The sequence below is a fragment of the Convolutriloba macropyga genome, chromosome 14 (genome assembly GCF_964194025.1).
Source record: "Convolutriloba macropyga chromosome 14, txConMacr16.3, whole genome shotgun sequence".
In the NCBI taxonomy this organism is placed as follows: Eukaryota; Metazoa; Xenacoelomorpha; order Acoela; family Convolutidae; genus Convolutriloba; species Convolutriloba macropyga.
Window position 1 is genome coordinate 2,872,443 of NC_134481.1, and position 23,620 is coordinate 2,896,062.

The 23,620-nt window shown below is 35.7% G+C and overlaps 1 protein-coding gene across 1 annotated transcript; it reads right to left on the reverse strand.

Moving 5' to 3' along the window:
• Positions 1-1,579: 1,579 nt before the first annotated feature.
• LOC142353424 (mediator of RNA polymerase II transcription subunit 18-like) lies at positions 1,580-17,048 on the reverse strand. The gene is made up of 6 exons (XM_075405657.1): positions 16,748-17,048; positions 16,041-16,278; positions 15,092-15,270; positions 8,930-9,127; positions 2,197-2,358; positions 1,580-1,897 (listed from the first exon to the last, which is right to left on the reverse strand). Exons 1-6 carry the CDS (start codon positions 16,889-16,891, stop codon positions 1,817-1,819), a joined length of 1,002 nt encoding a protein of 333 aa, XP_075261772.1. The 5' UTR covers positions 16,892-17,048; the 3' UTR covers positions 1,580-1,816.
• Between the last annotated feature and the right edge of the window lie 6,572 nt (positions 17,049-23,620).

Below are 23,620 nucleotides of genomic sequence, written 5' to 3' on the forward strand. Positions count from 1 at the left end.
ATTTAATTCAAACAAAAAACTAGGCCTAGAATGAGCTGTGAATGGATTGGGAAAACCATTTAGAAAAAAATCCGATCCAAAAAATCGAAAAACCAGTAAAAATTAGAGTAAAATTACCGCATATGAACAAGAAACCAATAGCGAGAAAGCGAATTTTTGTTCAGACACCGTTTTCTCATTCTACTTTAAATTTAGAGCAAAACAAGTTCGCGCCGCAAAACCACTCGATTTTTCGCTCTACTTCCTGTTTCGGCGTGACCAAAATCACTACTCCAATAATTTGACTTCAAAAATCATGAAAATTTGCGAACAGATCTTAAAAAAAGACAGCGCCCGAATACAATTCAAATTCTTTGAATTGTAAAAAGAGAACTAAATAATAGCCGTTTGAGAGGCTGACGGCGGCTATTAATAACAGCTCAAAATCATAAAACTCGACCCGAACAAACTATTAAAAATCCGCATTCATGCTTAGACTAAGCGCTCAAAATTTTGCTGTTATGGAATATCTGCTATTGAAGTACGCACATTAGCTATTCTCAAGTTAATGTTAAGTTAAGTCTTCATACACTACAGCCTCGAAAATATCCACCCCTTTAGAACAGGCAGTTTCTCGAACAAAATGAGTTAAATTCAAAATTTCACACTTGAACTTAATTTAGTTCATACGTTGCACCAAATGCGGAACTCTGCCAACCAGCCAAGTTGCTATAATTGTGGAAATGTTGCAAAGTTAATAAAATGAACATATCGATAAACGAAATTTAATATTGCGCATATTTATTAAAATTTCAAGATGAAGTAACTCCAAGACAAAAACTATTATACCTAACCTGCCATTTTACCCAATGGCAACTTTAATTTAACCTATTGTTAAGATTACCAGAACGACTATTTGGCCCACTATATAATTAAATGGCCCGTGGGACTTGATATGAAACTATCAGAACCGAATATCGGATAACTGAACGAAAAGATCAAAGAGCATTGGTTAAAATGGCATTGGATAAAATAGATTTGGGTAAATTGTCATGTCACAGAATTAAATGCAAAATAAAAGAACAATTTCCAAACTCAAAAAATGCATGCTGTTTACAAATACTAGTTCCTTTTATTGCAAAAAACTTAAACAAAAATCATAAACAACTGAATTAGAAAGCGATTTATTGTAAGCTGCTTAAGCGGCGGTGAAGACCGCTAACAGGAGGCAGCAGTTGATTACGATTTGCTGATAAATTGTTAAGTGCAGCAAAATAATTTAAGCGCATTAAAGGTCAACTGCTTCAATGCTGAATGGGAGGAATTAAGACATCAGAAAATTAACACTCAAACTTGAAAACGATTCAAAAATTCAACTTTGTCAGAAAAAATTGCATTAAAACATCTAGCATAAATTTCGCAATAGTTACAAACTTCTTTCGTTTTGACGTTAACTTTTCGCCTTGAAAATGAGTATGGTAGAAACTTCAGTACTCATATTGAGTTTTAAAGTTTTTTTGGCTCATTCACATTTCAGTGCATTTCTTCTATCAAATTATTATTAATCCTATTAGACTCAGTAATTTAAGCAGTCAAGACATAGATTTCCCAAAAATTAAATTCAATTAATCGAAAAACACGCAATCAAATAACGCGCTTTTTACAGTTTAACAAGGCAAGTCCGTTTTGAGTTTTGACAAAATATGGAGAGAAAACAAATCTCAATTTCAGCATTGACAAATTCAACCCACTCATCACGACCTATAGCATTCGAAGCTAACTTTCATCTAGTCGCCCCAAATTAGGAAACTCCCAAAGGTCACTTTTTGACCTCTGGTCATCTATGCTCTATTTTTTCCATCATCACCAGAGGTTTCAAATGATCCACAAACGCACGCAATTCTTCTCCAACTTGTTCCTAAATCCAAAACAAACTCAACTGAAATATCACTAGCAAAACAACTGTCAACCAAAAGACAGCAAATAACAGCGGCCACTAGCTGATTGTAAGTAGTTTACCTCTAATTAAAAAATAAGTAACGTTATGGTCTTCAAGATTTTAGCCGTTGCAAAAGTTGAACTGAAGATTTTCGATTAACTCTCTGATAAAACAAAATTTGAAACAGGCATTTGTTCAACAAGGCTTTAAACATTAAATGATAAATTATTGACGATGATAGCAAATTTTTTTGGTCAACCAGAAGGAGTTCAAAATACCTGAGGAACATTGAGAGGGTGAGTGGCAGTGGCCTCAACCAGGAACTTGTCTCCACTCATCAACTGCAGTTCCTTTTCACTGTAAGTCTCTTTCAGATGATCACAATTTCCACTTCCATCAGGCACTGTTGGTATCACACGGTACACACGACTTAATGTCACCTAGAACAGCAATTATTGATTTCAGTGGATCAAAAAAATTTTTCCCCAGAATTTCTCGCTAGTTCTCTCATTGGATTATATTTTAACATGGTTATCTTAGTTATTATGTATTACATGCGGCGCATTAGTATATTAATTAATATAGCCGGTATATTGTCCGAATAACTGCCAAATAGGCTTGCGTGTCGTAAAATACAAACAGACACAGAAATGAGTTGAAAGTTAGCGGCGGCGCTTGAAAAACTTATTCGAAGGGGGTGTATCCTAGAGAACTTTTTGGGTGAAAAAATTCTCACATGGAGAGGTTAGCGCCCTCGCTCTCCCGGAAAGCAGTCAGATCTTAAACGCTCAGCGATACGGGCGAAATGGAGTATCTTCGCAACCTCCAATTCAGATCACGCAAAAAGCAAGAAATTCAGGGTGAAAAAGTCATATTGCCGGAATAGCTGCGAAATAATAGACTTGCGCGCCGTATAATAGAGATAGCACAGATACAGATATAGGTAAAAAAAAATTTCGACGCAGCTCAAAAAGCTATGTAAAAAACATGAAGCAATAAATTGATAAAACTTGTTAAAATTCATTGTGCAGAAGACTTTTCGTTAGGTACTTTGGTACTTCATTACACATATGAGCTCCTTTGACCTTAAACTAATTCAAATTAAACTTAGTTTTAAAGTGCTAAAGTCATTTTATTGAGTGAGGCAAGTCACGTATCACAAAATCTAATCACGCAAATGAGCTCAAAACGTTGGCTGAAGAGAGCGAGAAATGGCAATCGCGCGCCAATACCTTGAGTGAGAGGCAGAAGTGATTCAAACTTTTTCAGCTTACCTGTGCGAACAAATGTAAAACGATAAAGAGCGTCAGACGACGAAACAAAAAAACGTAGGAGGACAAGTCATGACCTACAATTCAAAGAATTTTCATTAATTAAAAAAAACTACAACTAGAATGGACTTTGACTGGATTTGGAAACCTAATTAGAAAAAGATTCTTTCAAAAAAATGAAAAACAGTAAAAAATCGAAGCGAAAATGCCGAAGGTGAACAAAAAAAACACTAGCGAGAAAGCAAATTTTTGTCCATACACCACCTTCTCACTCTACTTAAAAAGTAGACTGGAAAAAGTTCACGCCGCAAAACAACTCATTTTTTGCACTTCCTGTTTCGGCGTGACCAAAATCATCGCTTCAATTTGACGTCAAACTTCATGAAAAGACAACTTCAATTTGACGTCAAAATTCATGAAAGTGTGAACAGATCTTAAAAAAAAGACAGCGCCCCAGTACAATTCAATTGCTTTGAATTGTAAAACAAAGCTGGCAGATTGCCAGAAAATCGCCGCAATAGCTTCCTAGATCTGCAGTCTCAAAAAAAGTAAAATAAAAAAGACAGACGAAAAAATTTATTTTCATTAAGGGCTGAGATGTTAGAATTTTGATTAAGAATCTGTATAAGTTATTACTGATTCTATTAGCTGTTCTTGATTAACTTTCAATTAGAGGTATATACATACACTAATTTGACCTAATCTCTTTGAATTAAAGTGAAGAAATGTCAATTTCAGAGTGAGGTAAGTCACATGTTAACAAAACTTAATCACGCAAATGAACAAAAAACTCACTGCAATAAGAGTAAAAATGACATCACGCACGCAATTCAGTTGAAATTGCGGCAACAAAAATACAAAAAGCTAATTTGAAGTAATTGTGACGTCATATAGCCGTAACAAAAATCTTGACGACAAAACAAAAAGAACATAGCAGGAAAAGTCCTGACGCACAATTCAAAAAATTGACATTAACTAAACAAAAACTAGACCTAGAACGGACTATGAATGGATTGTGAAAACCACTTAGAAAAGAATCCGATCCAAAAACTCGAAAAAACAGTAAGCGTTAAAGTGAAATTGCCGCATGTGAACCAAAAAAAACACCAGCGAGAAAGCGAACTTTTGTTCAAACACCGTTTTTTCATTCTACTTTAAAATTGGAGTGAAAAACTCCACGCCGCAAAACCACTCGCTTTTTCGCTCTACTTCCTGTTTCAGAGTGACCAAAATCACTACTCCAATTCAAAAATAAATCTTGAAAATGTGTGAACAGATCTTTAAAAAGACAGCGTCCCAATACAATTCAAACTCTTTGAATTATAAAACATAGTCGTAGGAATTCCGCAAGCACTTCAAAGCATCAAAACTTCACAAAAAAGCTCAAATCATTACCTTTTAATTTAAACCATTAACTCCCCAGGTCTGATCTAAAACTTGGTGAATCTTAAACCACTGTCACCAAGAGAAACAAAATGCAGCAAAATTTTATATTATTGAAAACGTTTGGTAACGTTAAAAAAGTCCAAAAAGGATGGTCAAAATACTGACCGGCTGAAAAAGCTGACAGAGCTATCAATTTCCCTCAAACATTTTATGATTCTAATCTCCAAAAGATCGCGAAAGCCAACTTCAGATTAAAATCTTAGAAATCTGTCAAAATTTTAAAAAATGCTCAAATTTAAGAATTAGAGAACCACTACAATTAGAATTCTAACCACTGCAATTAGGACAAAAACAACACATGCTTCTTCCTTGTTGTATATATGCTAGACAACATAATTTCATACTAATTCAAAAATTAAATTAATCATAGAAAAGACATAAGCAACAGAATAATATTCAAAGGCAAAAAATCATTTTAAAAAAGTACCACGGCCGGAAGATTGCGATGAATAGTAATCAGTATAAATGTTGGAAAAGTCTTTCTAGCAAACTCCCAGTACTGCTTTGTCGAATTAAATCAATTGCAAACCAAACAAATGACGAAAATCTAAGAAAAAGCTGAGATCATTTAATTTTTTAGCAACTGAAAAAATCAACAAAACGAAAATAAATTAATTGCCAGGACAAAGCTAGTATGATACAAACTAGAATGTGAAGAATATGGACATAATGTACGGAACACAGTTAACAAAAAGACTAATTCTTGATTTTTGAAAGTTAAAAATCAAAAACTAAAAAATCAAGAAAAACGAATACATTTCATTGATCAGCATTCGAGACATAGAAAAGACAACGAGTCATCCGAGACAAAGCTCCAGCCTCCTGAATAGAGCAAAAAAAGGAAAAGAAATCAAACATACGAAACATTGAAATGTTCAAAAAAAATTTTAAGACTGCATTTATGAAAAAAAATATTGTCTGTTTTTCAAAAACTTAACGCCAAAAAACAATTGAAATGTTGTTGAAATAGAACTAAAGTCCCTCATGTTGCACAAAAAAAACTATTTCTATTAATGAAAAGCAAATAACAAAAAACAAAAATTGGAAAAAAAACTACCAAAATCGGATTAGCATATGTACAATTTTTTTAAAACAAAATTACATCGAGGTAGAAAGAGTATATGAATTATCAAAGGGAAGTTGCCATATTAACTGCTTTTTGACAAAAAGACAGCTGAAAGATCTAAAAATGAAGAAACTAATAGAAAAGCCAAAAATTAACTAACAAATCAAGAAATGTGAGCCAATTTTGAACTTGAAACGCATTTTCAGGCTATGCAAAATACCCTGGTATCGATTTCCGAGGTTTACATTTCAATATAGCATCGAAAAAAAATTATTTGTAGAAAAAAAACCAAATTACAAGCAAACAAACTGGGCCACTTAGCCGAAAAAACGGCTAAAAACGGTTATCTATATGCGCCATTCAGTCAAAAACTACTTTTCAAAGTCAAAAAGTCATTCACTAAACGCAGCGCATGATCAAAAAACTTCTTGCGCTTAGAAAAAGAATTCGTTCACGGGGTAATTTTACTCACTTTCGCTTTTAGGTCAAAACTCCTCTTCGAGTCGTAAAAAACCAAGAGAAGGCCAATAATCGCCTCAGCTATTGCTTCGCGGCTATTAAAAAACTAAGAGCACCGCAATATAGCTCCGCTCAGCATACAGCTATAAAAAGAAAACTTGCCATTTAAATTGTATTTTGTTTTTGTTATCAGCGTGTTGAATGCCACGGTTTACAACTAAAAACAAAAGAAAGCGAGAAAAAATAATTGAAAACTAGGAAAATCTTGTATTTGATATATAACAGAGATAAAGTCAAATAATGTTGGCAAATATTAATAAAAGGTTGGTAGTGTTCGTGACGCAAATATCCTCAAAACCAAAATGGTACTCCCAAAATATACCCAATATACCAAGTGAAAGCCATAGAAAAGTTTCAAACTCCTTGAATTAACATTGCCGGCAGATTGCCGGAAAATAGCCGCGATAGACGCGTGTGGCCTTAGTTGAAACAACTAAAGAAATAAGATAGACAGATCAACCAGGAGTCCTTTAATAGAACACTAGACTTTTTAAGTTAGATTCGGAATGTCAATTTTATGACACATAGGTCTATAAGGATATCTTTTTCGAAATTGATATTCGAAATCAAAAACTCAAATTCAAGAATTAGGGCATATAAGTTTCCAACTACTTAGATGCACACTATTGATTTTTAATTAAAATGTTCACAAAATTTAAAGTTTCCTAAGTGAGTTCAGAAGTCATTTTTTCGAGTGAGGTAAGTCAAGCAAGTGACCTAAAAGCAGAAATGACGTCACGTACACAAATTTTAATTGCAAAGGAATAGAAGTCACTGTCGTAAGAATCATCGATGGAGACGACGAAAAAAAACATAGCAGGATAAGATCTGAAAAACAATGCAAAGAATTGAATGGAAAACTCAACCGTACTCTACCTCACCAGCCGATCAATTGAACAATGCCAGCCAGAACACAAAAATCATCTCAAAAAATTGAAACTAAAAGAATCAAAACTAAACAAAAACATACTCATTGCTAAAACTCTTGAAGCTTTTAAACCTAAGGCAAAATTTTCTCCCTTTAAAAACACCTATTTCAAAAAAACATTCAAAACCAAATTTTGTTTCTGAAATTGGTCCAGTATTATATCTGCAAGACCTCAAAAATATTCATTGACCCTTGAAGATCGATTAACTCAAAATTGACCAAAAAATTTGAAAAAAGAAATCAACTGCAAATTATAAGGAAAGGTTGCTGAAAATCGTGATACAAATATCTTCAGAATCATTTCTGTGTCTATAGAGGCTATCCAGTAACCCAATTCCAAGCTTTAAAAACTCATTGGCTCATAGATTGATAGGAAATATTTTTTTAGAAAATTCAAACGCCAAAAAATAGAAATTGGATTTATTAAAATGTTGAAAGCCATTCAAGAGCCCCCTCGCAACTATTTAATAACATACTATCAAACCCTGGATGAAGTTACCCAGCTATTGAGGCAAGAAAAAATAAATAAAATAAATGTTTTAAAAAAACCTGAAAAAAATTGCTAATTCTATCAAAAAAACTTCTAAAAGTCGAAAGGTTAAATTGTTGAAAACAAATCCATTGAAACTAAAAACTATGCAGTAACTTTTTTTTATCAGAACGTGGAATAGTTTTCTTGCACTTGAGAATGGACGAAAATCAAAAACTGACAAAAACTTTAGGAAACCTTAAAAAATTGCAGATTTTATCCAAAAAATGCTAAAATTCGAGACATTAAAATGTTAAAACCATTCCATTGTTACTTGAAAATATGCAGTGTCCTATTAACAAATCTTAAAGGAGATTACCTGGTCCCTGAAGCTCAAAAAACGAAAAAATGCGAACTTTGTCAAAAAAAAAAATGCTAAAATTTGTGATATTCAAAAGTTGAAACCTATTCCATGGAAACTTAAAATTTTTCAGTAACTTACTATCCAACCCCTAAATAGATTTTCTGGCCCCTGGGACTCAAACAACTTGAATAATGACAATAAATGTCAAAAAATATTAAAGAAATTGCAAGTTTTGTCAAAAAATGCTAATATTCATGATGGCAGAAAGTTGAAAACCATTCCATTATCACTAGAAACTATGCAGTAATCTATCATAAAACTCTTTATCAGACCCTAGAGGAGTTTTCTTGATACCTAAGGCTAAAAAACCCAAAACATGACAAAAATTTTCAAAAAACCTGAAAAAAATTGCAAAAATTATTACCAATTTGTGTGTTTGTGTTTGTAGTACTAAAACATATAGCTCATAAAATGGTCATAACAAGCAATTCTGTTACACAAAAGGCCTTCATCAACTTTTAAAAACTTCAACCTAAGACTAATCAAACAAAAAACGCAAAAAAAAATACAAAAAACATGAAAAATTGCACCATTTTGAGCCCAAAAGCTCCTAAAAATGACCTTTAAACCTTAAATTAAGGCCATCCCAGCAGCTGCACCACTATAAGCACTTGAAGGACTACTAAAGCCCACTTTGGGCCTCTAATGAAACTTAATGCCCGCTGGGCTTTACCTGTTTATCCCGTTTTGAAAGATCAAAGTCATTGAAAAATGTGTGAACACATCTTAAAAAAAAACACAGCGCACCAATACAATTCAAATTCTTTGAATTGTAAAAAACCACGATGTCCCCAATAATAGCCGCTATCGCTTCGCGGCTATTAATAAAAAACCAAGAGAAGTCCCATAAGAGCTATCGCTTTGCGGCTATTAATAATGAAAAAATACCTTTATGTTATTCCTAATGAAGACGAGTCCTTTAGTGACAACGTGGAAATCCAATCTGAAGCCCAGCTGTTCTAAAAATAATCCAGGGTGAGTCACTCCATTGTTTGTAGATGACCCTCTGTTGGCACCACTGCTCCCATTGCTAGCTGATACTGTGATCACGGTTCGCGTTATCGTAGATTTACTCTTGTCACGCACCTGAAATCAATCCACAAATTAATGTAACAAACCGACAAACGCCTGACAAATTTCAAATTTATCTCGAACGACAGGCAGGGCAACTAAATTCAGAGGGCATGCTGTGGCCTAGATAATTTTTATGGGTACAAAAGAACTCCATGGAGGGTTTCAAACTCCAGACCAGCGTAATAGGCTGACGTATTAGTCGCTAGGTTATCAGGCCTTGCGAAAACTTATCTTACAGTAGGTTTTTGTTTAAGCAAAAGACTTAATTTCTCAATAAGAGCGAGTTAGGTCACGCGAACATCAAGAAGTCAAGCGTGCAAAAGTCACTCTACAAAAGAAATCGAAAGCAAGCTAGTTTTTAAGCAAATTTTGCATAAAAAAGGTTTACAATAATGGCTTCAAAATTCGTTCGAGAGCAATAAAAACATAGTTGGTTAATCCTGATATGTTATATTTTGATTAAGAATCTGTTTAACTTATTGCTGCTTCTATTAGCTGCTCTTAAATAACTTTCAATTGCAGTGACACCGAATCTCCTTGAATTAAAGTCAAGAGAAATCAACTAAAGAGTCACGTGTGAACAAATAACTTTATCACGCAAATGAAAACTTGCTGCAGTAAGAGCGAAAAATTACGTTCCACGCAATACAGTCGAAATTGCATGAATGAATGAACAGAAAGCAGACGTGATTGTGACGTCATATGGTCGCAACAAAATCTTGACGACGAAATAAAAGAACATAGCAGGACCATTCAATAAATTAATTTGCGTTTCTAGTAAACTTCTTCAAGTAGTTTAAATTCACTGATTTATTTGACGCATTCATTAAAATCTTCTTGTAACTAGCTGATCACATGCAACTTCTGTTTGCTCATTTTACGATTCGCTTCTAAAAAAATGTTCTTTGCAGCATCTTTTTGGAAGAGATAACATATGCATAAAAATGAGAGTACTCAAAACATTTTATCAATGGCAATACGTTCAGCTGCTGTAGAACTGTTTTTTCACTTCTGATTTACAATAACATAACCGACTCAACGTCGAAAGAATTGCTCTCGAACGACTAGTGGGAGCTCTAATCAATTGCAGCCTGCTTCAGTCGGGGGGGGGGGGGGGGAGGGAGGGAGGGAGGGAGGGAGGGAGGGAGGGAGGGAGGGGGAGCCTAAATAGGACTAATAAGATTAACAGTGGGCTTCAAATAACCACAATAGAGGTTAACATATACCACTATTAAAATTTGAAGTGAAAAATGGTACCAGTTTCGGCGCAACTTTGATTTGACTTTTAGTATTAAATTGCCGCCAATTGAGTTCAGCTGCTTGAAATTGTGATTGAGAGAGAACTTTAGATCACGCGAAACGCAAAAAGTCAAGGGCGTAAAAGTCACTCGAAAAGTCAAAATTGTCAAGCGAAAATTTTGCGTAAAAAAGAAACAAACGTTTACAATAATTGCTATGAACTTCGTTCAAGAGCAATTAATCAGTTAGTATTATCATTATTTGTAATCTTTTTTCAAATTTGGCTGGTAACATGAAACCATGCGGTAATAAGTTTCAGTTTATATGGGCAAAAGAACCTAGCTGGTAGATTGACAGAAAATAGCCGCAATTACTTTGTAGATCACCAGTCTAAGAAAACAGACCACAGAAAATACTTCTTTTGATGTTACGCTGAGATGTTATATTTTGATTAAGAATGGATAAATTATTGCTGCAATTATCAAACTATCTTGAATTAGAATTTATTATTAGAGCTTTGATAGAGCTAATATTTTGATTAAGAATATGTATAAATTATTGCTGCTTCTATTAGACGCTCTCAAATTACTTTTAGTAAGACCATATCTCGAATTAAAGTAAAGAGAAGTCTATTTGAGAGGGAGGAAGTCATTTTTGAGAGTGAGGTAAGTGACCAAAAAACATTCACGCAAATGAACAAAAAGCTCGCTCCACAAAGAGTGAAAAAGGACGCAACATACGAAATTCATTTGAAATTGAATGAATGAAAAGCAGATTTGAAGTGCTTGTGACCTCAAATAATCGTCACAAAATTTTTGACGAAATAAAAAAAAAACATAGCAGGACAAGTCCTCAAATACAATCCAATGAATTGAATGAAAAACTTAGAACTAGTGCTCCTGATCAGCAAAAGAAAACTTGCTGCAGTAACAGCGAAAAATGACGTTCTACGCAAGACAGTCGAAATTGCATGAATAATTGAACAGAAAGCAGACGTGATCGTTACGTCATATGGTCGCAACAAAATCTTGACGAAATAAAAGAACATAGCAGAACCATTCAATAAATTAATTTGCGTTTCTAGTAAATTTCTTCGAGTAGTTTAAATTCACTGATTTATTTGACGCATTCATTAAAAATTTGTAACTAGCTGATCACATGCAACTTCTGTTTGTGCTCATTTTACGATTCGCTTCCAAAAAAATGTTCTTTACAGCATCTTTTTGAAAGAGATAACATATGCATCAAAACGAGAGTACTCGAAACATTTTATCAATGGCAATACGTTCAGCTGCTGTAGAACTGTTTTTCCACTTCTGATTTACAATAACATAACCGACTGAACGTCGAAAGAATTGCTCTCGAACGACTAGTGGGAGCTCTAATCAATTGCAGCCTGCTTCAGTCGGGGGGGGGGAGGAAGGGAGGGGGAGCCTAAAGGGTACTAAGAAGTTCAATAGTGGGCTTCAAATAACCACAATAGAGGTTAACATATACCACTATTAAGAACTGAAGTGAAAAATGGCACCAGTTTTGGCGCACTTTTCATTTGACTTTTAGTAATAAATTGCCGCTAATTGAGTTCAGCTGCTTGAAATTGTGAAGTCAAGGGCGTAAAAGTCACTCGAACTCACAATTGTCAAGCGAAAATTTTGCGTAAAAAAGAAACACACGTTTACAATAATTGCTATGAACTTCGTTCAAGAGCAATTAATCAGTTAGTATTATCATTATTTGTAATTTTTTTCAGTTTTGGCTGGTAACATGAAACCATGCCGTAATAAGTTTCAGTTTATATGGGCAAAAAACCTAGCTGGTAGATTGCGAGAAAATAGCCGCAATTACTTTGTAGATCACCAGTCTAAGAAAACAGACCACAGAAAATACTTCTTTTGATGTTACGCTGAGATGTTATATTTTGATTAAGAATGGATAAATTATTGCTGCTATTATCAAACTATCTTGAATTAGAATTTATTATTAGAGCTTTGATAGAGCTAATATTTTGATTAAGAATATGTATAAATTATTGCTGCTTCTATTAGACGCTCTCAAATTACCTTTAGTAAGACCATATCTCGAATTAAAGTAAAGAGAAGTCTATTTGAGAGAGTGCCATTTTTGAGAGTGAGGTAAGTGACCAAAAAATATTCACGCAAATGAACAAAAATCTCGCTCCACTAAGAGTGAAAAAGGACGCAACATACGAAATTCATTTGAAATTGCATGAACGAAAAGCAGATTTGAAGTGCTTGTGACCTCAAATAAGCGTCACAAAATTTTTCACGAAATAAAAAAACATAACAGGACAAGTCCTCAAATACAATCCAACGAATTGAATGAAAAACTTAGAACTAGTGCACCTGATCAGCAGATCAAATGCCAGTCAAAAATAAAAACTCTCAAAAGAAACTAAATTAACCAAACAAAATAAACAAAAATATAATCATTGCTAAAACGCTTGTAGCTTTGACCTGAAGCTCTTTTTTGATCCATTTAAAAATACATATTAACCCATGCAAAAATCCTTGAAAGAGCTTCATCGCCCATTAAAGATAGGCAGAATCAAGAAAAATGACAAATACTTCAAAATTTAAAATTGCAAATTCTAATGTCTCATTCTAAAGACTAAAACGTTGAAAACCACAGTTTTGTCTCTGGAATCTCTCCGGTAATCCATCTGCAAGACCTAAAAAAGTTTTATGCGACCGTAAAGATCCATAAACTTAGAAAACGAGACAAAAAAAATTGGAAACAGCCAATTTTAATGAAATGTTGCAAAATTTTTGATATTAATTTCTTCAGAACCATTCCATTGCCTCCAGAGGCTATCCACTAAACCACTTTCAAGCCTTAAAAACTTTTATTGGCTCACAGAGAATGACAATAAGTTTCAGAAAATTTAAAGAAGATTTCAAATTTTATTAAAAAAATTGCAAAAATTTGTGATATCAGAATGTTGAAAACCATTCCATTACCCCTAGGAACTATGCAATAAAATACTATCAGGCCATAAAGGAGGTCATCTGGCCACTGAGGCAAGAAAAACTGAACAAAAAATACAAATATTTTTCAAAAAATTAGTGATATTAAAATGCTCAAGAACGTTCAAGTTGCACCAGAAACTATGAAGTAATCTATTATCAAACAGCAGAGGAGTTTTTATGACGCCTGAGGCGACAAAAACTCGAGAAATCGCAAAAACAATTGTAGAAAAAAACTAAGTTAACAGCTAAAATTCGTGACAATAAAAAGGTGAAAACCGGATGTTTAAAGGCTCCTGAGGCTGGAAAACTCAAAAAATGACAAAAATTGTCAAAAAATCTGAAAAATTTGCAAAAAATTAGCAGCATTTTTTTGTGTTTTTGTTTGCAGTACCAAAACAAATAGCTCATAAAATGGTCATAAGAAGTAATTATGTATTGCAGTAGACATTTATCAACAAAAGTCAATTCGAGATTAATCAAATACGAAAATCGAACAGCGACAAAAAAAAGTAAAAAAGTGCACAATTTGGGGCTCAAAAATTTCTGAAGACGACCTTTTAACCCTGAATTAAGGCCTTCGCAGCAGTTGCACCACTCTAAGCACTTGAAGGACTAGTAAAACCAGCTACGGGCCTCTAATGAAACTTAGGCGCTACCTGTTTAATCCTTTCTGAAAGGTCTAAGTCAGTGAAAAATGTGTGAGAATATCTTACAAAAAGAAAGGCAGAGAACCAATACAATACGCATTCTTTTGATTGTAAAAACAAAAAGAAAAGGCCAATAATAGCCTCAGCTAGCGCTTTGCATTTGTGTTAATATTAAAAAAACGACTTATTTCACTCACCCAGTAGAATAACTTCATTTCAAAATGATATGTTGCAACTATTTAACTTTTAACGCTAGAATATGAATTGCATTCAGAAAGTTCTGCTTAAACTGTTAAACTTACTAATTTCTAATGGTTTATTTTTTGTTCTCTTAATATGATAAAACTATAAATTCTTCGTTATTAAGTCGATTTTATAAACCCCTCGATCTGCAAACATTCAAACAGATCAGCGCATAAGACGTCTCGTGCGAGTCTATGCGTGGCACATAAGTCCAACAGAGTCCACGAAAAAAAACAGAAAAGATCTAAGCTATTAATGCAAAAGTGTCAATCAGGACAAAAGGTGAAATGAGAAATGTCATTTATAAGAATGGCATAATGAGCAACGGACCATTCAGAAACTTTTTGAGTTTTTTTAACAATTCTTTCACCGTTGCGCAATTTAAAGAACTTTTTTCCATATAGTGAGCTTTTTCATTTCAAACCATTCGAACTTAAATTGTTCTCTTTGCTTTACATTGCTCCTCTTCCTGTCAAATTCGTATTTCAGCATACGTTTAAACGAGCTAAATTGTTTGAACAAAAACTTTGATCAATTCGTAACTTTTCGATAATTTCAAAAGTTTATTTTATTTCGATAATTTCAAATTTCAAATATTTTTTTCAAGGCTTACCATCTCTTGGTACAGGCTACAAAATTCTATTATAGTCTAACATCACAATAGCTTGTCAAAAAAGAGATAAACAGATAAAAATACAGAAAATCTCTAAAAACTTTTGAAAAATGTGGAAACAGTTTTTAATATTTCCTAAATGCGCTGGTTATTAATATGAACCCACTAAGCTGGGGGGGGGGGGGGCACAAACGTTATATATCCAAGTTTTAAATAATAGTTTTATAGTGATGTTGTGTTGTGCTACCTGATCGTTCATGCCTTGATATCTGATCTGATAGGGATGGCCAGGGTTGTTGGGATTGACCCCGTTGGCGTTGCTTCCCACATCGAACTCACTCGGAGTATAGTGTCTCAAGTGCCGAGGCAAACAGGACCTCCTAAGTTTGAGATTGAAGCTTGGCGAACCAGCAACACCATATTGGGCTATAATATTCTTTATAAGTTATAAAGCTGCAAATATTTATTGATCGCTGGTTTATAATCTAAACAAAAACTTTTTTTCGCATAATTAAATAAAATCCCTTCGCATCATTCTACCGTTGAAGCTTCCGAAATTATAATGAGAAGAATAACGAAAAAGTCGATCTAACCATTAAATTATTTTCACATCAGACCGCCGGATTGAGATTCAGATCATGGTGCTAAAAAAGCAAAGTGATAAAAGCTCAAAGTGGCTCGCGGAACATTGGTAGAAATTTTCAGACTGGATTGTTTTGCTCCCCCAAGTCCAGTCGTTTGAAATTGCCATTTATCCTTATTATACCATATTACTCACATTTGATGCACAAACGGCATTAACATAATAATGCAACGGAGTTTTAAAATTAAGTAGCGGATTAACTGAAACCATGAAAACTCTTTATTAGCTCTCCACAGTTTGCAACAAAAATTACAATGACAATGAGGTAAAGGGTAAGTGACTCTACTTCTGTCACAGACGCAAGCAAAGGAATGCTGGCCTTTATCTCTTTATCTATCGAGATGTGAAGCCAGAATTCTGCAACAATTTAGGCAGAGTCAGGTGAACTCGTTTCAAACACGCACTTTGCAAGTTTTAAAGTGCCGTGTCGTTCGTGGCCTGTATATAGGACTTTCTGGCATTACAACTTGTGCCATTGCAGAATCTTGGTATTTTCATCAAGACTGCAACATCTTAAAGAAAATAGTTTAACACGAGGAACCTTTTGTCTAACCTAGTATATAATGAGACTCGTGGTCGAAGAACTCATGGAACTTGTCAGTGCATCCCTTTAGTCGTTCAACTAGCAATCTGTATCCACTGGAAGAAGCTGTTCCTCCCTCTGACGTCATTCCTCCTCCTCCAAACTGGTTGGTTTGAGAAGTGGTGCTGTTCTCTCCTGGTACTGGCAAGGGAGCAGCAGACACTGAGCCATGCAGTACGTGTTCAATCACTTGATACTGCAAATGAGTCTGTTAAAAAAGATCAGTGTGCAACATTTTCAACTTTTAAAATTGATCAATATCTCTTAAGTATTGCTCTTTGTGAAAAGATTTAAATCTCCTTTTGCTCCATTTTTACAACTTCGCTCATTTCGTTCTTTTTTGACCATGTCAGAAACAAGAATACCCTAATTTGAACCCTTTCAGCGCTGTCAATCTATGGAGCTTCTGTGTGAATGTTAGTGCATATTTGTTTCTGAGCGTGTGCGTACGTGTTTTTGCGTGATTCGAAATAGTTTGAGATTATATCATTTCGAAACGACATGATGATATTTAAGCAGAATTCAAACTCTTTTCTTGACGTAAAGCAAACCAAAACCGCAAACCAAAACTGGGGGGGGGGGGGTTAGAACATACGCATACTGGCAACTGGTCATACAAACTCATTAAGGGGTTTTTGTGTTCACGCATTAGTCCAGGTGAGGTAATAATTACGTACCTGTGGCTGAGTTGAGGCTGCAGTTGCTCCAGTAATATTGGTGCCTCCTGCTTTGGAAGAAGCATTGCTCTGGTTACCTCCAGGCGCACCTCCTCCCCCTCCCCCAACCACAGACTGCTGGTTGAGATGACCAAAGGATGCCATTGTGTAAGAGTTACAGTTTATTTAAACTCTATTTACACGAATTGGCGCTGTCGTGTAAGACTCATTTCTATCTGAAGCAACGAACATGTCAAAACTCCAATAGTAAATACTGCTCATTGGTTTTTGAAAATTATAGCAATTAAGTATGTGATGTCAGAACAATTTTTCCAATACCAAAATACCCAATATTTTTTGGGGTCTTTCCTAATTGTAGGCCCAACAGAATTACAAACCCATTATGTTATGTTTATGGTAATAGAGTCAGGGGAGGGACGGGGCTACATGTTATAGTTATATGCCCACTAAGCTGGGAAGCTATAATGTAAAGACCCAATTTTTGTTCAAATTCAATATGACTTCAATTAAAATATTGAGAAAAAACCTGTAGCAAAAAATCACATTAACGAGACAAATAATCCTAAAAGACGCTTTACTTGCCAACAGATAATTTCAAAATCAGTTCATCGAACACTCAGTCATTAGAAACCAATTTCCCCGATTACAACGTAAAACGAACTTGGTGACTGTTTGTTTTGACATACTGGGAATTTCAGGATTCGATATTTGAAATCCAATTTTATTTTTTTCTTGGTTCGTATGTGTCTATCTTCAAATTTCAAATGAAAGCCGAAAAGTTCTTTATAACCCTACGCATTGAAAAAAATTCTAATTATGAGTTTTCGAAGCCCTTTTACTCCCTTTAGGTAAGATGAAATTGCGTACAACCAGAGTCTAATTGGGTGAGTTAGGACTTTCTAAAAATATCATCTAAAAACTTTTTGGCACGCAAAATCATAGTAGATACACGAATTCAGACTGCTGAGAGTGATGCCGACGGCCTCCCAAAATCGATTAAAAAAATTCTTGCAATTGATAGCTTCTGCTATATGCTAGTGTGGCTATTCGTTTAAAAGTTTTTTGAAAACTGAAGACAAAAATGCAACATATTTTTTATCAAGCATCCCAGGCTTTTAATCAATAGCTGATTCAATGCCGTATTCTGACTTCTCACCCACTTGAAGTTCAACAATCATCAAGAGCAGCAGAAAGGCGTGTCGTTCACATGAAAGCAGGAAAAAGTCAATTCATGTCATTCATAAACTTCAATTCCGATTCTGTACAGAGACAAATTCATCCTGTGAAAATGTACAGCCACAGTAGACTTGCAACTTGCACACAAGGCTAATGCGTTGCAAAATAGGTACTTTGCACAACCCACTAACGTCCGTTATGTAGGAGGGTGGTCAAAGGAGGGAGTGCGTCGGGGGTGGGGGGGTCAAACTTTTAAGATTATGCACTGGCCTCCATACCTTGAATTTGTCTCCTCAACACAGTTTCGGTGAATCCCATACTTACAGACTAGAAGGGCATAAGGATTTAAGAGAGCTGCTCAATCACTTAATGCCCTCCGAAATCTATCTGTTTATCCCGTTTCTGAGGACGAAAAGTTAAAAGCCTCAGACGGAAAATCAGTCAAGCGAAAAATAGCATAAACAGGACTAATATAATTGCTACAAACCTGGTTTGAGAGCAACTAGAAAAAAGTGTGACTTCTAAACGAGAAAATGATTAACAATTGGTATTAACTAGCAGGCTCGCAAAACCGTCACAAGAAAATCTTTTAACGGAATAGAAGGTATAAAAGCTGCTCAACCATTTAATGCCCTCCAAACTACCCGTTTATCCCGTTTCTGAGGACAAAAAGTTAAAAGCCTCTGACGGAAAATCAGTCAAGCAAAAAAATAGCATAAACAGGACTAATATAATTGCTACAAACCTGGTTTGAGAGCAATTAAAAAAGCGTGACCTCTAACCGAGAAAATGATTAACAATTGGTATTGACTAGCAGGCTCGCAAAAGCGTCCCAAAAAAATCCTTTAACGGAATAGAGGGTATAAAAGAAATTGGGATTTGTTTCGTACCAAATCTGGCTCGAAACAGTGCCCCTTGTTTAACATGAATAGCTTTTAAAGCTTACGCTACCGACGCCTATTTTTTGCGTCTATTGCCCTATGTAGCAGAAACTTTCTGTTAAGCGACATTTTTGGTTTTGCTGAGTTTCATGTTCAAGGATCGCTAAGACGTGCAGATAAGGAGCTTACACATAATGGCCTAGCGCGTTTCAAAACAACTGTAGTACGTTAGGCTGCAAAAAAATAGAGCGTTATAACATGCGATGATTGGGAGCTTAAACATGGTGACAGCACTCGAATTATAATGATAGAGAAAATGTACCCTATAAGAATCTAATATTCCATTCTCTGTACTAACTCGGGCGCTGACCAATGCCTCTTGCATAACCGACATAAGTCTTATCCCTTACGCTGCCGATGCGTATTGCTGTTGTCTATTGTCCTTTTTACCTCAGCAAAAAATTGGTCCAGGTTTTTGTTGACTCGCTTCTTTTTGCTATGAGGCGTAGTTAATGAGCCTCAATAAGTGGTCGAGCAGCTCTTTAGAGAGCTACTCAACCACTTAATTCCCTCCAAACTACCTGATTATCCCGTTTCTGAGGACGAAAAGTCGAAAGCCTCTGACGGAAAATCAGTCAAGCGGAAAATAGCAGAAACAGGACTAATATAATTGCTACAAACCTGGTTTGAGAGCAATTAAAAAAGCGTGACCTCTAACCGAGAAAATGATTAACAATTAGTATTAACTAGCAGGCTCGCAAAAGCGTCACATGAAAATCTTTTGACGGAATAGAAGGTATAAAAGATATTAGGATTTGTTTCGTACCAAATATGGCTTGAAACAATGCCCCTTGTTTAACATGAATAGGTTTTAAAGCTTACGCTACCGACGCCTATTTTTTGCGTCTATTGCCCTATGTAGCAGAAACTTTCTGTTAAGCGACATTTTTGGTTTTGCTGAGTTTCATGTTCAAGGATCGCTAAGACATGCAGATAAGGAGCTTACACAATGGCCTAGCGCGTTTCAAAACAACTGTAGTACGTTAGGCTGCAAAAAAATAGAGCGTTATAACATGCGATGATTTGGAGCTTAAACATGGTGACATAGCACTCGAATTATAATGATAGAGAAAATGTACCCTATAAGAATCTAATATTCCATTCTCTGTACTAACTCGGGCGCTGACCAATGCCTCTTGCATAACCGACATAAGTCTTATCCCTTACGCTGCCGATGCGTATTGCTGTTGTCTATTGTCCTTTTTACCTCAGCAAAAAATTGGTCCAGGTTTTTGTTGACTCGCTTCTTTTTGCTATGAGGCATAGTTAATGAGCCTCAATAAGTGGTCGAGCAGCTCTTTAGAGAGCTACTCAACCACTTAATTCCCTCCAAACTACCTGTTTATCCCGTTTCTGAGGACGAAAAGTCGAAAGCCTCTGACGGAAAATCAGGCAAGCAAAAAATAGCATAACAGGACTAATATAATTGCTACAAACCTGGTTTGAGAGCAATTAAAAAAGCGTGACCTCTAACCGAGAAAATGATTAAAAATTGGTATTGACTAGCAGGCTCGCAAAAGCGTCCCAAAAAATCTTTCAACGGAATAGAGGGAATAAAAGAAATTGGGATTTGTTTCGTACCAAATCTGGCTCGAAACAGTGCCCCTTGTTGAACATGAATAGGTTTTAAAGCTTACGCTACCGACGCCTATTTTTTGCGTCTATTGCCCTATGTAGCAGAAACTTTCTGTTAAGCGACATTTTTGGTTTTGCTGAGTTTCATGTTCAAGGATCGCTAAGACGTGCAGATAAGGAGCTTAAACATAATGGCCTAGCGCGTTTCAAAACAACTGTAGTACGTTAGGCTGCAAAAAAATAGAGCGTTATAACATGCGATGATTTGGAGCTTAAACATGGTGACATATCACTCCAATTATAATGATAGAGAAAATGTACCCTATAAGAATCTAATATTCCATTCTCTGTACTAACTCGGGCGCTGACCAATGCCTCTTGCATAACCGACATAAGTCTTATCCCTTACGCTGCCGATGCGTATTGCTGTTGTGTATTGTCCTTTTTACCTCAGCAAAAAATTGGTCCAGGTTTTTGTTGACTCGCTTTTTTTTTGCTATGGGGCATAGTTAATGAGCCTCAATAAGTGGTCGAGCAGCTCTTTAGAGCTACTCAACCACTTAATTCCCTCCAAACTACCTGTTTATCCCGTTTCTGAGGACGAAAATTCGAAAGCCTCTGACGGAAAATCAGTCAAGCGGAAAATAGCAGAAACAGGACTAATATAATTGCTACAAACCTGGTTTGAGAGCAATTAAAAAAGCGTGACCTCTAACCGAGAAAATGATTAACAATTAGTATTAACTAGCAGGCTCGCAAAAGCGTCACATGAAAATCTTTTGACGGAATAGAAGGTATAAAAGATATTAGGATTTGTTTCGTACCAAATATGGCTTGAAACAATGCCCCTTGTTTAACATGAATAGGTTTTAAAGCTTACGCTACCGACGCCTATTTTTTGCGTCTATTGCCCTATGTAGCAGAAACTTTCTGTTAAGCGACATTTTTGGTTTTGCTGAGTTTCATGTTCAAGGATCGCTAAGACATGCAGATAAGGAGCTTACACAATGGCCTAGCGCGTTTCAAAACAACTGTAGTACGTTAGGCTGCAAAAAAATAGAGCGTTATAACATGCGATGATTTGGAGCTTAAACATGGTGACATAGCACTCGAATTATAATGATAGAGAAAATGTACCCTATAAGAATCTAATATTCCATTCTCTGTACTAACTCGGGCGCTGACCAATGCCTCTTGCATAACCGACATAAGTCTTATCCCTTACGCTGCCGATGCGTATTGCTGTTGTCTATTGTCCTTTTTACCTCAGCAAAAAATTGGTCCAGGTTTTTGTTGACTCGCTTCTTTTTGCTATGAGGCATAGTTAATGAGCCTTAATAAGTGGTCGAGCAGCTCTTTAGAGAGCTACTCAATCACTTCATTCCCTCCAAACTACCTGTTTATCCCGTTTCTGAGGACGAAAAGTCGAAAGCCTCTGACGGAAAATCAGTCAAGCGGAAAATAGCAGAAACAGGACTAATATAATTGCTACAAACCTGGTTTCAGAGCAATTAAAAAAGCGTGACCTCTAACCGAGAAAATGATTAACAATTAGTATTAACTAGCAGGCTCGCAAAAGCGTCACATGAAAATCTTTTAACGGAATAGAAGGTATAAAAGATATTAGGATTTGTTTCGTCCAAATATGGCTTGAAACAATGCCCCTTTTTTTTAACATGAATAGGTTTTAAAGCTTACGCTACCGACGCCTATTTTTTGCGTCTATTGTCATATGTAGCAGAAACTTTCTGTTAAGCTACATTTTTGGCTTTGCTGAGTTTCATATTCAAGGATCGCTAAGACGTGCAGATAAGGAGCTAACTCATAATTGCCTAGCGCGTTTAAAAACAACTGTAATACGTTAGGCTGCAAAAAATAGAGCGGCATAACATTCGATGATTTTGAGCTTAAACATGGTAACATAGCACTCGAATTAATATAAAAAAGAAATATAACCTATAAGGATATATTCCATTTTCGGCACTAATTCGGGCGCTGACCAATTCCTCTTGCATAACCGACATAGGTCTTATCCCTTACGCTACCGATGCGTATTGCTGTTGTCTATTGCCCTGTTTACCTCAGCAAAATATTGCTCCAGGTCTTTGTTGACTCGCTTCTTTTTGCTATGAGGCATAGTTAATGAGCTCAAAATAAGGGCGGCACGTGCTCCTCGAAATGCATGAACTACGCAAGAACGCATGTTAAGGGACCGCTAAAACATGTAAAGATATCAGCGCTGTTAACCCCTTTGCTCAGCTGCGGCTTACAACCAATAGAATAGATAGAAGAAGAATCAACAAAGAAAGAGTTAAAGAGAAAGATACAAAAGCAAAGATAGATCGACAGAAGTGGATGAAGAAAAATTACCCGTTTTTTTGCAAAATAGCCAGTTTCCAAACAATTTTATAGCGAACCGAAGCCCCTCGATTAAATGTTTTAGGTCTTATCCCGTACGCTACCAATGCATATGAATTTGTCCATTGCTCTTTCTATATCAGAAGTATTTCGGTGAATGGCTGTTTGGATTGTTTGTCTTTGCTACAGGTTCTGCTTAATGAGTGCAAAACATGGGCAGGTTAGGAGCTTTAATAAGGCAAGAGAAGAAAGAAAGAAACGAAAAAAACGAAGATGAGCGAAGAAGCGAAAAAAAACGAAGGAAAAAAACCCTTGCAATTTTCTGACCCTGGAAAAAATGCATGTCACTCTACCCCTACTTATACTAGAACCCCGGCCTCTCGCTTAACGGCGACAGGTCTTATTCCTTACGCTACTGATGCATATTGCTTACGTATGGCGCTATAGCGCGCCTCAAAACGCATGCATTACGAGAGAATGCATGTTTAAGGACCGTTGAAACATGTGAAAATATGAGCACTGTTAACCATTGCGCACAGGTTCGATTTACACTTAATGGAAACTAGGAGGCTCGCAAAAGCAATGCAAGAAAATTATTCAATAGAATAGGTTCAAATGAAATTAGGATTTTTTAATACCCAAACCCTGGCTCGAACCCACGCCCGACGTTTGAATGCCATAAGTCTTATGCTTATTCCACCAATCCCAATTACTTTTCTATGTAGCAGCGACCTTATGGTCAAACTATTGTTGGCCTTGCGGTGTCGGATGTTTAAGGAGATGCAAGACTTGTTCAGATGACGAGCTTTTAAATGGTGGCATA